Source organism: Gekko japonicus, unplaced genomic scaffold (assembly GCF_001447785.1).
Source record: "Gekko japonicus isolate JY-2015 unplaced genomic scaffold, Gekko_japonicus_V1.1 scaffold700, whole genome shotgun sequence".
Lineage (NCBI taxonomy): Eukaryota > Metazoa > Chordata > Lepidosauria > Squamata > Gekkonidae > Gekko > Gekko japonicus.
The window spans coordinates 138,296-153,799 of NW_015163109.1; the positions used below are offsets into that span (position 1 = coordinate 138,296).

General features: G+C 42.2%; 1 protein-coding gene across 1 annotated transcript in view; it reads left to right on the forward strand.

Moving 5' to 3' along the window:
• NDUFAF2 (NADH:ubiquinone oxidoreductase complex assembly factor 2) overlaps nt 1-15,239 on the forward strand; it is a 67,671-nt gene extending 52,432 nt beyond the window's left edge. The window contains exons 3-4 of the mRNA XM_015406806.1: nt 224-264; nt 14,796-15,239. Coding sequence (XP_015262292.1) covers nt 224-264; nt 14,796-15,050 — 296 coding nt within the window. The 3' untranslated portion in view covers nt 15,051-15,239. The remainder of the gene's footprint in view (nt 1-223; nt 265-14,795) is intronic.
• Nucleotides 15,240-15,504: the final 265 nt, after the last annotated feature.

Here is a 15,504-nt window from a genome sequence, read left to right on the forward strand (position 1 = left end):
ACTGTTTCCAAGGTCAGATCTTTGTTTCCAAAATACAAAAGAGAGCAGTGGAAAGGGGCAGGGATGGCCTTTGGGGAGGGCTGGCCTGCAACCCACTTTTGGGTCCTGAGTCTGACCTACGTGTTGGGGAACAGTGCCTTAATTGAACTAGTGGTCTTCAGAAACATGGTGATTGCAATTATGAGGTTGCTCACAGTCTAAAATACTTTAATATCTTTTGCAGCTTGGATTAGAAAAAGGAGAAAGGATCCACCTACCATTGAGGTAAGAGATGAAATACTTTTTGTATCAACCTCAGCTGGATTTCATTTGACTAAGGAGTTCAATCAGAAAGTGGTCTTGAACAGCTTTTATCACTCTGGCTTGAATATATCAGTTACTTTAATTCATGGGTAGAAGTGGGAATCGTACTATTGGGTGGTGCCTGATGAGAAAATTTAGTTGCACTTAAATGGCCTAATGTAATAGGAGACGTGATGAATTCCTTGTTATTAAAAACTATTTAGAAAGGAGCAGATATTCCTGAAATGGCTGTAATGAATATTCTGAAACTAAAGATGCAATAATTTCCTCACCTCTCGGAAGCTGTCATTAAGTTGCAGTCCTCTAAACCAGTTACCAACATATTTACCAGGACAGCAAAACAAATTAGATTAATATTTCACAGAGCTATTGAAATGGCACTTTTCATAGCATTAACATGCTCCCTGTAAACGTATGCTCACCCAGAGAAATAAAACTGAAATAAATGCATCAAAAGAACAGCTTTAACAGGGCATTGGGGAAGCACAGAATCTGTATCCTCAAATCTAGCTAAAACTGCATTTAAGTACATGACGAATACAAATTGTATGTTGGTAAAAATTTCCAGGACAAGCAGATGAGTGGAAGCATCCAGGCCTTTTCCTGTCTCCCCTTTCCAGCTCACTTACCTCCATAGGGAGCCAGTGTGGTATAGTGGTTAGGAGCGGCAGACTGTAATTTGAAGAACCGGGTTTGATCCCCTGCTCCTCTACATGAAGCCAGCTGGGTGGCCTTGGGTCAGTCACAGTTCTCTCAGAGCTCTTTCAGCCCCACCTACCTCACAGGGTGTCTGTTGTGGGGAGAGGAAGGGAAGGCAATTGTAAGTCACTCTGAGACTCCTTCGTGTAGTGAAAAGTGGGGTATAAAAACCAACTTTTCTGCTGCTGCTATGGTTTTTCTTGGAGTAAAGAAGAGGTTGCTTAGGCTACCTGAGGCCCTCCTGGACCAAGAGATAGTAGTCCTGGGATTCTGGGCAAGATTTTTGAGACATTAACCGAACTTTCTCTCCTTGTCCTTTAAAGCTTAGAGAAGCAGCTCGGGATAGCCACGTACCATTTTCTTCCATCCTGGTGAAGGTAGAACTGCCCTTTTCTTGCACAGATATATTTGTAGGGCTTGGAAAGATAGCCAGGATAGCCCCAGAGACCTCTTTTTGGCTGGGGAAAGTACTCTGTGGGTGTGTGCGTGCATGTATGCATACTTAAGCAATTATTAAGTAATGGTTTATTAATCTTTTAACAGAAAACCTATGCAAAATGAATGTCTCTTTTATTTCTTCTTCTTCTCTCTCTCTCTCTCTCTGTGTGTGTGTGTGTGTGTGTGTGTGAGTTTCCCTTTTTCTCCATATTATGCTGAGGGCATAGTATTTTATCTCGAATCGTTCCCTGGATAGATTGATTTGGATCCTGTATTATACGGTTTATGACAACAGTGTTGATGTGGTAAATGCTCTTTGACAGCTACCGAACTGGGGAATTCTTTCAGCTATATTTCTTGTTGCAGTTGTTGTATAGCAAATCTCACCATGTCTCTGTTTCCTCTGAGAAAGGTGTGTGAGTAGAAGACCTGTGCTTTTTTTGAGGTAGAGGGAAGGTATTGAAAATTCAGATTCCCCCCCCCATGCATCTTGCTTCTTGCTGGACCTTCAGTCTGCTGCCTCCCTGCTGTGATGAAGAAAGCACACCAAATGCATGAAAATGCTCTTTTGGGGGAAGGGTTGGGAATGGGTGTTATCCGAAGAGGTGGTCTCCTGATTAATTGGGGAAAGAGCTTAACAGAGAGAAGCGAGATGGGGTAGCTGGGATCTCCACCAATGTTTACAGGGGTTCTTTCCCTTAGAGAACTCTCAAAATAAACCAGTCTAGAGTGCAACTGGAAAGACGTTTATTGAAAAAGAATAAAAGAGCAAAACTCAGGGCTATTTTTGGGCAGGAACGCACAGGAATGGAGTTCCGGCTGGCTCCCAAGTTGGCCACACCCAGCAAGAACTCATTAGCATAACAGGCCACACCCAACAGCAGAAACTCATTAGGATTGGCTACATTAGGGTTGTGTGGCCTAACATGCAAAGGAGTTCCTGCTACAAAAAAGCCCTGGGTTTTGACAACAAACAAGGTAAACAGAATAACAAGCAAAAGGTGGGTGTGGCTGGATAACCACACTTCTGGTAACATGGGGGTGTGGCCTAATGCGCTAATGAGCTGTGCTGTCAGGGGTGTGGCCTAATATGCTAATGAGTTTATGCTGTTGGGTGTGGCCTATTATGCTAATGAGTTCCTACTGGGCTTTTTCTACAAAAAGAGCCCCGCAAAACATACAAGACACATGGGGAACACACAAGCTAACTTAAGAGGAAGATAAAAGGGAAGAGCAAGAGAAAGCAATTCAGGGAAGGTGATAGTTGTCGATCTTGAAAAGTGAGGTCTGTGACAGTGGTGAAATGACCAGCGTTTCATGGAGAGAAAGAGGAGACCCACACATGCAAGTAGGGGTGTATGGAGAATCCAAGACATACAGACACATCAGAGAGAGAGGAGGCCCACATGTAAGTGGGGGTGTTTGGAGAGTCCCATAACACATACACACATCACAATAGAGCAGAGTGCTCACAGTTATAGGGGAAATATTCCTTGGGGCTATGCTGATATGATCGCCCCCAAAACAATATCTTGATTGAATTTTTGGAGATGGACAGAGGTTTGGAAGAACCTTGATGGGGTTTTCCTGAGGTGTAACAAGGTATAAATGTTCCTTGATGACCCGATGATTGCTGGATGGGAAAACTAAGGAGTTTGAAGAATAGGGTTAAGTGTTGCTAATTTGGGGTAAATGGGTCAAGAAGTAAGGCTGGAGTTGATGGGATTTGACCAAGGTGAGGTCATAGCTTCTTAGGAAACCTGTTGTCCTTAATTATGCATTTCCGTGAGGTGGGCAGAGGGTCGTTAGTCAGCCAGCGGAAATGCCTCACCTTCAAAAATAAAGAAATATTTTCCCTGGCTTGTTTCTGGCTTGTCTCTGGCTGAACTCCATTTTGTGTCCCTTTGGGCCAGACAGTGTATATATTTATGATTTTTGAGGTGATATTTGTATGAGGGGTGTTCTTCCTTTCTCTCTGTGTGCACTAAAGTGCCTCTGTGTGGACGAGGGGTCTGACTGCTAACATGGGGGGCTACCCAGTGGCCTAATGGTTGCCTTTTAAGCATTGTTTTTCTCTGTATCCTCCTCTCCATTTCTTTCTCCCTCTGTGAATGCCTCTGGCTATTATTACCAACCATGGAAATGACAACAACAACAATACAGTCCACGGTAAACAATGACCAAGAAAAACCAACAAATAACAACTGTGTACTGACCACCCCACCCAAGAGCAATAGAAAAGAGACTTCAATACAATTCAATGCATGTAATCCATCATAGGACAATACAAAAATACATAATATCCCAAAGGGAAAGAACAAAATCCAGAATAACAATCTCTCATAACCAAATCTGGAATAGATGTCCACAATGAAGTCAGATGTCCAACACTTTTCAACACTTTTCCTAGGTATAAATAGTGTTTCGGACTTCAGGTCCTTCCTCAGGAGCTACAAGCCAATCCTGTAAGTCTCTTAGCAGATTCTTAATAAGTAAACAATCATTCAGGTTTTATGTGGGCCAGGTCTCCTAAATATTTTAGAAAGCACCTGCAAGGGTTGCTACTATGTAAGTTGGACCAAACAGCCTCAGTGTGTGTCTCAAAGTGGACTGTGTATATATATATGTTTTAATATTTTATTTATTAATATATTTATATCCCACGTTTCCTCATGGTGCAAGGCATTTGTATATAATGTATATTGTGTTACATAATACAGTGAAACTTCTTTTATCCATGGCCTATAATCTGTCGTTTCCCCTCCCCCCCAAAAAAACTTTGCCCTTATTTTCTACTATACTTGCTTAATAATTTTCTTCCATTGGCTTGCCCCTCAGTTTTCATAAGACTTATCAGGGTGCTTTTCTGAGTTGGTGCATATTTAGTGTGAGCTTCAGAGAGACATCTCCCCTCTTGCTCACCAATCTTTGGTTGCAGGGGTATTAATGGGAGAGGGTACTGCAGGCGTAATTTCTGGGTTTTTATTCCCTTTCCTACTTGCAAGATTCCTGCTTCACACACACACACACACACACACACACACACACACACACACACACACACACACACCTTTTAGAAGCCCACCTTAAAAGTTGAGACATTCAGAACTTGTCTTTTCTTGCTGTGTTTTCCATAAGACAGCATCTCATGGATTTGAACAGTTATGAGGCCCCTCTCAGTCTTTGCCAAGCTGTATTAATATCAGATATTCTTGGTTCTCTTTATTGCATCAGTCTGTCAGCCTTGTTAAACTTTGCATGTGTATCTGTAATGATATCTAAAGAAAGAGGGGGAGGGTCCTCTCTGGAGTGGAAGAAAAGGGTGTGTGTGGTTTCTCTCCTCCAAATTGTCACTCCCACGAGCCGCTTTCTCCTTTTGGTTTGCAGCTTCCATTTACTCTTGATAAGCGTGTGTTTGAATTGCTGTGGAATGGAAGCAGTTTAGGGTACAGTTTGGAGTGATGAACCTGTGATTAAGACCCCCCACCCCACCCTCAACTTTCATTTCTCTTCTCCAATTACCCCTGTCCATTGTGGCTTTTCTCTTTATAAAGCTAAAGGGGAGGTGGATTGTTCCATTGTTTGTATGGAATATTTAATTGGACCCTGTGTTTCCATCTGTGGTAAGCCAAATGCCATCTAGCAAGTTATATCCTGATGATGATGTGTGTGTGTGTAGGGCTGGAGATGGAGTTTAATAAAAACCCTTGCATTTTAATGTTAATTGGAATACATTTATATGTTCCTTTAGTTAGTGTGGGAAGCCTGAAAATGGCTTGGAGTAGAAAATACGGTAAATAACCACTTTTCATTTCTAATGCATTGTGTGTTTGCTCTGCAGTAATAAAAACTAAATGGCTTCTGAATTGCACAGTTGGATACAAGGTGAAATGTTAAGAAGAAGAAACTTTTTGTGACAGCTCCTGTCTCCTTTCAAACTATTTCTAGCATTTCAATAATTATCTGTTTTGACAGCCTCCTTGTCAAGGGAGGAAAATGTACTTCAGTGAGTAGCAATAAGCATAAAGTTTCAGTTATTATTTTTCCCTCAAGAAGAGAATAATTATGTTGAAAATTACATTATGTTTAGTTACTACAGTGCAGAGCAGCATTTCATATTTGATCGTAAGTCGGTTATTTATTTCAGAAGTGGCGTGATGGAAACTAACTTCAGTTGTGAGGGTTCATTTTCATATAACTCCAATCCCCTATTGCCCAAATGGGGTGTAATTTAGCTGACACTTGGAGCACACATTTGGTTTTTTGTTGTTGTTGCTTGGCTGCTTTTTAAATTCAAACAAATTTAAGTGGTTAGATTAATACAGTGGGCCTGCGCATGCACAGAACCCATGTGGGACTGCACAGGTACCACAACGATGCACTTATTTAGATATTTATACCCTGCTTTTCTCCACAGTGGGGACCCAAAGTGGCAGACACTGTTCTTCCCTCCTGCATTTCATCCCCATGACAACCTTGTGAAGTAGGTTATGGTGGGAGAACCTGTGAGCTTCTATGGTGTCATGGGGATTTGGACTAGATCCGATGATTTCCCAGTTCTTTGTCAGGCATTCTAACCACAACACTATGCTGCCTTTCCAGATGATGTTTTGAATGGTTTACAACTGGGCTCCTGATTGATCAAAGTGAAAGCTTCAGATAGCAGACATCAGCTCAAAAGAAAAGTTCTCTCTTCTTGGTCATGCATGAGAGACGATGTATACTCCAATGCGCACTTGTTTCTTCTAAAGGCCAAGTATACTCCCCCCCTCCTCTTCAGAACTATTTTTTTAGTTCATATGCAAGCAACTTATAAGATTGACCAAAATTTCTTTAACTGGCTGATTACAGTAAGTTAGGCATCTCTTGTGTGTGTTTCCTGGTACAGTATTTTATGATGGGGATTGAGGTGAATTCACCAGTTATTCTTCATATGAAGCCATCAGTTTGTTCATGTACCAGGTGATTGGATGTTGCTTGTGGGCTCTTAGGGGATTCACCACTTTTGGATCCAGTGAGACAACAGCACAAGTTGTAAGGTGACAAGATGCCAAAGAAGGAAGGGGTTCGCCTGTCTGGAATTCACAGCATGTTATGTTGGAGCTCCGAAGGTTAAGTGATGAACATCGGGGCAGTTGTCTTGCCAGTGCTTCATAACATCGTTAATAAAATAAGGACAGCCCTGCTGGATCAGACTTCTGGTTCCGTCTAGTCTAGCATCCTGGCTTGCACAGTGGCACTCGAGCAAGTTTTCAGAACAGCATCCTCCTCAACTCATGGGTTTGTGTGTCCTTGAAATTTGCCATGGGTGATAGCAAGCATTTGTGCCTGTGGAACACAACTTGCTTGCCCCTCCCCTTCCATTGCAACTCAAAATGCCCATGGAATTCGACCCCCCCCCCCCGGGAACAGCATGAGGAGGGTATATTTCTTTATTTATCACATGGCAAAATTACACACAGGAAGCATATAATATAAAATACGTAACCAAGTTGATACAATGGGTATACAGACAGAGTAAACCTACTAAATACTATTATCTAAATTGTCCCCTCTTGGGTACCCGGATCTGTTAGCCAGGATCTAACTTTTTAAAAGTGACATTGAAAGTGGAAACAGTAGGAAGGAATCTTCTTTTTAAAAATTGGCTCCCGGAAGCCCAGTTTTCCACTGTCATGTCTTCCTGGTGCCCCATCCCTGTCTTTTTCTGCCTGTTTGCACCACTCTTTTGAATCTCATTGAAAAGCGTGATGGAAGCACCTAAACCAAATGAGTACCCAAATCCCAGCCATATACCCCACTTCCGCCTCCTGACCCAGCTGAAGGAACAAAACCTTTATAAAATAGTAATACTTCCATCATCTGCATTTGTGAGGCCACTGAGAATACATTATTTTCTTACTTAAAAAAAAGAATGTTATTTGTAGTGCAAACCAGGTAAGATGGTCAAAGCAGGTAGTGGGTAGGCAGAAGGCAAAACACTGGATTAAAACTAAAAAGTTAAAAACCATTTTAACATTAAATCAGGCTTTTACATGTTTTTTCTTCTAGAAATGGCAAATGGCATTCTTTTTTTTAAAAAAGTAAACCTACTAAAGTGACTGTTGCTAAATCAGTCAGGGTACAAAGCTTAGTTGGAATGTTCCCAAACTCCTGTTCAGGCTGTTTCAAAACGGCATTACTGCATGTTCCCTTAGAACAAAGGAGCTAGCAAGCAAAAAAAGCTCCACCTAGTGCCTGGTCCACACAAATTGCATAGAACCAAAATATTTTTTAAAAGCCACCCAGAACACCTTAGCAGTACAACCACTTCTCATTTCAGTCTTCCCAAGGTTTGAAAGCTAGTCAGTTTGGAGTGGATGACCAGTTTGTCCCTTAGCCAATGAAAAATGGGTTAAAGACTGTCATCCACAAGCAATGTCTTAAATTGGGTTTTGACACTTGGTGGAAATGTGAGGCAAGAATTACTTTACGTGTAGAAGCCACATCTCTTAGAAGCAGATTGAAATGGAAGCTTTTGCACTGAGAAGTATTTTGAAGGTTAGATCCAGGCTGCGGTCACATACACTACATAATCCACTTTATGACTGGATTTTACTGTGTGAACTGGCAAAATTCAATTCGAAAGTGCATTGAAAGTGGATTATTTAGTGTGTGCGATCGCAGTGCAGACTCCTTTTTCCGTCAGCAGAAATGGATCGTTCCTGTCTCCCCTCCCCCCTTAAGCCATCATTCTCCATGAAATGCTGATCTGGGAGGCATAGGGGTCTCTGAAAGATGACATGGGGGAGGTGGTTGTCAGCATGAAGGGGGAACTGGTGAAAGTTGCAAATTTAGTCTGTCTCCAACCCACAAAGGACGTTATAGCTAAGAAGGAATTTAAAAGGGAAGAGTCCTGGCTTTCGAAACAAGACGTAACCAGTCTAGTTTACTGGCCACATTTTAAAATCCAACTAATATAAAGTCTTCCGTTGTGGCTGGAGGTGTGGGATTAATCATGAATGCAAGTTGTTTTCTGAGAGCCGGATTCCTCCGCAAAAAAATTTTCTAGACTGCAAAAGTCACAGGCAAGCTCTGCAGTCATTCACCTGTTATGGGCTGTTCGGATATTTCTTTAAAAGAAGGTCAAAGTAACGAGGTACAGTCCACATCTTAATTATTGTAATTGATGAAAGGTTGTTTCAATACAGCAGGATCTGAATTAATTAACTATGACATTGATTTGACAATTTTTTTTGTTGGCAAGAACAACTCGGGAAGCCCATCTTGTGCAGAAGCACTGGTTGGCTGACAGTTGGTTTTAAAAATCCCCTGTTTTATCTTTTTATATGTGTTTTTCTTTTAAACATGCCCAGCTTTCTGAATTGGGCTGCTCTTTTGTTTATGCTGTAGACTGTCCTTCATCCATCCCGCTGGCCCTTCTTTCTCCTTAGCAGCATGGCTGTATCCGTGTTTATTTGCTGAGATTGCAGGAGCTGTCTTGACTCTGAACATTCAGAAAGTGACGGGGCCAGGCCACCGCTCTCCCGAAGCTCCAGCAGAATGACCTTTAAGTCTTATTATTCCATTTTGAATATCTTACTTGTGAGGGCCAGAAAGCTTGACCAGATTGGTCAATTAAAACGTGCCCACCAGTTTTAGCTTTTATCACAAAACTCCATTTTTAATTATCCTTCCTGTGTTAACAGCATTGACACTGAGAAATTAATGCTAAACTCCATTAATGTTTTAAAATACTTTCAGTGTGCCCTTCGTAGTTCACCAAATATTAAAGAAAATTGTCTCTGCAAAGATGTGCTCATGCATTCTTAAGCGGTCATGGTTCAAGTGCACTGCTAACTTCACGTTAGATGCTAAAATTAAAATACTCCATATATTTTTAGCAACTTCTTGTAATTCAGAAAAAGAACATTGGTGTTTCCAGATCCTTTCTGGCTATGAAGGTTTAATAATGATCTGCAATCTATTAATGTAAAACAAAAAGAAATGAGGTGCACTGTAAAATGTATGTGTAGATTAGGATAAATCAGGCAGTTTCTAGGAGGATGTGAAAATGTGATTGCTGTTAAAGTGTATGTAAAAGAAGCATATGCGAATGCATTTGTAGTATTACACTGCAGTCATCCCCATATTTATGTGTAAATGTTAGGATGCAGTGCAAGTTGTGTACATAAGAATGTATGAAAGAGGGAGTTGCTAATTATAAATGGCCTTCATTGTATAAAACAATAGTCTGCTACTACTCTGCATCCAGTTGATGCTAACCATGAACTATCCTTGCATTGACCAAAACCCAAATTCCTATATCCAGGTGTGCACCTGGATGTGCATGTGCACCCCCCCCTCACACACACACAATTGGTCCTTGTATATGTTTCTGCTGTGGTGTTGAGTCAATTAAAACGTCCCTCTGGTGTCCTCTAGCAGAATATATAGTGGAAGGATTATTAAAATGGTTTACGTTGTTTTTCTTTCAACGTCACAGGGAACCTAACCTATATATTACAGCAGCAGCGTTTTGCACGTGGCTTCCAGTAATTACTGTATGAAGGAATTATGTTGATCTCCACTATGTAACCATGTGGTTCTGCTAGTCATTTTACTGGAGCAGCATAGGAAACAGCCAAACTAAAGCACTTCATGTGCTGCTCCATAACACATGAAGAGAACCACAGTCTGACTGGGCGTGTGCTCTTTACTGGACCTGAACAATCTAGTTGCACCAGTAGATAACCATTAAGTTTCCATGCTGTTTAATGGACTCCCTGATTAATGTCCATACTTCTCAGGGATTATTCCCTCCTGTCCCATTTCCCATATGCATCTTGGCTTGCTGAAGAACTGCACTGCTAACTGGTCTTCTTCAGCAGGTCATGCAATGGGTATAGTTGTGTGTGTGTGTGTGGGGTCTGTTGACACAATGTGTATTGAGGCTGTTGAGGAATTTTCGCACTGATCTAAATCAAAGCCATGAGGCTAGTGGGTGGGGAGCTGTTGATAGTCAGAAGCAATGTTCCCTCTAAGCTGAGTTAGTGTGAGCTAGCTCACAGTTTTCTAGCCTCCAGCTCACACATTTTCGTCTCGGCTCAGGAAGGAGGGCTCCAGAGCGAACTAATCTATGCAGTAGCCAAATCGCTCGCTCACAGCTTTAATGCTAGTAGCTCACAAAGTAGAATTTTTGCACACAAGACTCCACAGCTTAGAGGGAGCATTGGTCAGAAGTAGGGTTGGCTGATACAAACAAGCTTGCCTCTGTCTGGGAAAGCCCTGCACAAACTACCTTTTCCCATAAACTGCTGTGGAGTGTATCTCTCCCCCCCCTTTCCTATGAAAGTATGCAAGCAAGGAACTAAACTTTCCAGATGAAATGCAGTAAGACCTTATCCAGGAGCATCTTTTTGCCAGCATGTGTTCCTCCTCCATTAACTCTCTGGTCAATGTCATCTTCCCCTCAGCGTCCCTCTGGTGTCCAAACCTTAGAGGAGGGGCTTCTGTTGCATCTCTCCATATTCCTTACAGGCCTGACCTTTGCATGCCAGAAAAATTAGAAAGTTAATTGAAGTCAATTGAATTGTTTTCACCTTGCATTAGAGGCTCAGTAGGTTTATTACATTGTGATAATGGAGATTCATTACTCTGCAATCTCAATTTCGTTTTGATATGGGAATTTGGTTTCCTTTTTATGCTTACATTTGGCAGATAGCCACTTGATTATCCATGGTCAATGTATCATTTCCTTCACTGTTCCTTCTGTGAAAGATGTATTCTTTATAAGATCCTTTTCATTCCCCCCCCCCAATGTGTCTGGGCCATGTACTAAAATTGTGGAAAGTCCTTTAATTTTTGTAAGCAATTGCAGTAAATATTGTATTTCACATGTATTCTTGGGTTGTTTTGGATTGGTGCTGTTAATGAGAGACTTTACCAGCTGAGGATTCCAGCGCGCTGTCACTACTACTAACTGTTAATGTGATTTACCTGGATTTCAGTAAAGCTTTTGATAAGGTTCCCCATGACATTCTGATGGGTAAACTGGAAGACTGTGGACTGGACTATAGGACAGTTCGGTGGATAGGGAACTGGTTAGAGGACCGCACCCAAAGAGTGCCGGTCAATGGCATTTCATCAGATCGGAGGGAGGTGTCCAGCGGGGTGCTGCAGGGCTTGGTTTTGGGCCCGGTACTTTTCAATATTTTCATCAATGATCTGGATGAAGGGGTAGAAGGGCTACTCATTAAATTTGCTGATGCTACCAAATTGGGAGGAGTAGCAAACACCCAAGAAGATAGGGTTACAATTCAACAATACCTGAATACTCTGGAGAAGTGGGCAGTTGCAAACAGGATGCAGTTCAAGAAAGATAAATGTACAGTATTACATCTGGGCCACAAAAATGTCAACCACAAATACTGGATGGGGGATACGTTTCTGGGGAGTAGTGTGTGCAAGATATCTTGGGGTAAGAGTGGACTGTAAACTAAATATGAGCAGTCAGTGTGATGCAGTGGCAAAAAAGGCAAATCCAGTCTTGGGTTGTATAAAAAAGACCATAGCATCGAAATCACAGGTCATAGACCCTCTGTATACTGCCTTGGTCAGGCCGCACCTTGAGTACTGTGTGCAGTTCTGGAGGTCTGACTTCAAAAAGGACGTGGACAAAATCGAGAGGGTTCAGAAGAGAGCAATGGGGATGATCAGGGGTCTGGAGACTGAGCCCTATGAGGAAATGCTAAGGGCCTTGGGAATGTTTAGTTTGGAGAAGAGGAGACTGAGGGGGGAAATGACTGCTCTCTTTAAATATTTGAAAGGATGTCATTTGGAGGAGGGCAAGGAGCTGTTCCAGTTGGCAGCAGAGGATAGGACCCGAAGCAACAGGTTTAAATTACATGCAGAAAGGTATCGGCTGGATATTAGGGAAAACTTTTCATGGTCAGAGTGCTTCAAAGGTGGAATCGGCTGCCTAGGGAGGTGGTAAGCTCCCCTTCACTGACAGCTTTCTAGAAGAGGCTGGATGAATATTTGTCAGAGATGCTTTAGGCTGGTCTATGATTCTATGAATATCTTCAGGCTTTGAGTCAGGAAACCCTGGGTTTGAATCATGTCTCTCATGAGACCCAAGGGTATGTGCCTTCTTCCACAAAGGCATCTTGGTCGGCCAGAGACCCAGCTGTGTGCTCCTGTACTGGCAGAAGTGAGGTGGGATGAGAACGACAGATGGGACCTTTGTAGTTGAGTGGTTTTGGTTATTTTATTTATTTATTAGTGCGCGGACTCTAATCTGGGAGAACCGAGTTGGATTCCCCACTCCTTCACTTGCACCTGGCTGGATGACCTTGGGCAAGCCGTAGTTCTGGCACAGATGTTCTTGAAAAAAGAGCAGTTTCTGTCAAGAGCTCTCCCAGCCCCGCCTACCTCACAGGGTGTCTGTTGTGGGGAGGGGAAGGGAAAGGAGTTTGTAAGCCGCTCTGAGACTCCCTTGGGTAGTGAAGGGCGGGGTATAGATACAATCTCTTCTCTTACTATGTTTTACTGTTTAATTTATGTTATTGATAGTCGGCCTTTCTCATTGGGGCTCAAGGCAGATTATACAGAGTGGGTCAGTACAGTAGAGAAAATGGGATATTTAGTAAACAGTGCAACAGGATTAGGTTTGTAGAATCAATCTAAAATCTAAAACCAGAACTGAAACAAATTATAACATTAAAATGACACATGAAATGATGCAAACATTACATAGTAGGACCCCCGTTTCAGCAAGCTAAACACAGTAGTACAGACCACAGTCCCCAATAAGTCATCCCAAGTAACCTTGTGAATCAGTTAGTACAGTGCAATTCTATTGGCTGTGTAGGAAAGCCCTCTTGAAGAATTCAGTTTTGCACGGTTTGCGGAAACCCCTCATTGGTTTCCATTGCACCGAGCTGTCTGAGCATTAAGTGCTAGGTGAAGAAATTTTTTTATAGGCTTTGTATTATTACAAGTCGGGGGTACACGAGGAACTGTGTGTGCACTGTAGTGTTGTGAAGGCCCAGAAACAAACCAAAAAAAATCTATAGCTTCGTTGTGCCTGTGGGCAGTTTTCAGATTTTAAGAAGGGGTCATGGGTGCCACCACAAACTGGCTGCACTTCTTGATTCTGTAGAGGTGGGCAGGTGTCTCCTGGTCCTTCTCATGTTTGCTTTCACTACTTAGAGTGGCAGAACCATCGTAAGGATTCCATTTTTAATGTTCTTTTTCTCAATCACGGCGCTGTTATTGTAGCAAAGTATTTTCAAGTGGCTGGAATTTGGCCACCTCCCTTGCTAATCCCACTGCCGTCACTAAAACTGTTGCGTTCCTTTCTCCGTATCTGGCCTAGCATAAAAACCCAGTCGTAGAGGTGCCACGAAAGAACTTTGTGCGGCTTCTAGATTGCAGGCTCATGAATCCTAGGCAGGATTACTGGGGCATGGAGGATGTGGAGAGAAGTGGTTTGATGGCCTGCCTCTGCCTCCAAGGCCCTGGTATTCCTTGGAGGTCTCCCATCCAAGTACGTGCCAGGGTTGGGCCTGCTGAGATTCCGAGATCTGACGAGATTGGGCTGGCCCGGGCTTATCCAGGTCAAGGTGCTTGAATTTTTGTTTTGTTTGATATACATTATTTATGAACATTATTATTGTATAGGAAAAGCGTTTTGGAATCACTTTAACACCTGCTCTTCCTCCCCTGCTTGCTGACTTCAGCCCAATCAGGGGTTTCTGGTGTAAGCATGGAGAAGCAGGGAGGGGATTTGGGCAAGACATCTGAACACAGGTTGAGATCTGAGGGGAAAGATCTTTATTTACTGAAGCACAAGACCAGGGCCTTCTCTGTTGTGGCCCACTCCCTCTGGAATGGCCTGCCTGAGGTCAGGGAGGTTCCCATGCTCCTGACGTTTCACAAACCACTTAAAACAGAATTGTTTAGGAGGGCATTCTTATAAAGGAAATAGGGCTAAATCCTAACAGAAATCCAGAAAAATGCACTGTATTTTTACGGATGTAATACTTTTTTTTTATTGCTGAATGTGTCATGCTTAATACTTATTCTGTGTTTAATTCGTAGTCCTTTTTTCATTGCATATTAGATGTATCATATTGTTGACAGCATTCACTTACACAGTGCAATCCACTTTGAATCTCAGTGAGAAAGGCAGACGATATATGTAAATAAAAATTGTTTGGAAACTTGGGTTGGCATTTAAATAATTATACAGATCAGTTCTCCTAAAGAAAATTATTTCAGAATAGCTTTAAATTGGACTTAAATGTGTTAATTGTGTTTAGGTCGGTCTTTGCTGCTTGTAACCACTTAAAGGCATTGTTGTGCATCCACAGGAAATTCTTAAGAATGAGGAATACCGAGTAGAATTAAAAAGCAGGGTGGACGAGTGTTATGAGAAGGACAGACTCCTACAGGCCAAAGAGTATGAAGAGGGACTCGTGGCAGAACCAGCCCAAATCAAGATTAAAGGCCACGCGGCTGCTCAGCATTACGGAAACCGTGAACCCTCAGAAGACCCAGTCAGCACGGCGAATACTTTTCAACCTGGGTCCTGGAAACCCCCGCAGGATCATGAACGTAAAAAATGAGGGGCAGTTGCAAAATGTCAGGAATTGTATGAACCATTTCAGCAACAACAATCCACTCTACAATGTATCTAAATATGAATTTATGCATGAAGAAAGTTAAGTAGCATGTTTAGAACAGATGCTCAGGTTTCATACACTGCAGCTTATTGGCTTACTGGATAATTTGATTTTTAGTAAAAAAAAAAAAAGGCAAGGCTGTTAGATTCTACTATTTAATGCAAGGATTAAACTGAGTCCTGAAATTTGTTCTGATAGTACAGTTGGCTGAATGATATACTATGCATAAGGGCAAATGCTGTTTGAGGGTTGGAATAGATCCTTTAACTTGTACTAGAAAAATACTCAAGCTACCAGGCTTTTTCCATTTAGATGCAAGTAGGAGTGGGACCACGGAAATGTCTTTGGACAGCGCTGGCTCTTTGGCTCGGAAACGGAGATGAGCACCACATCCCTA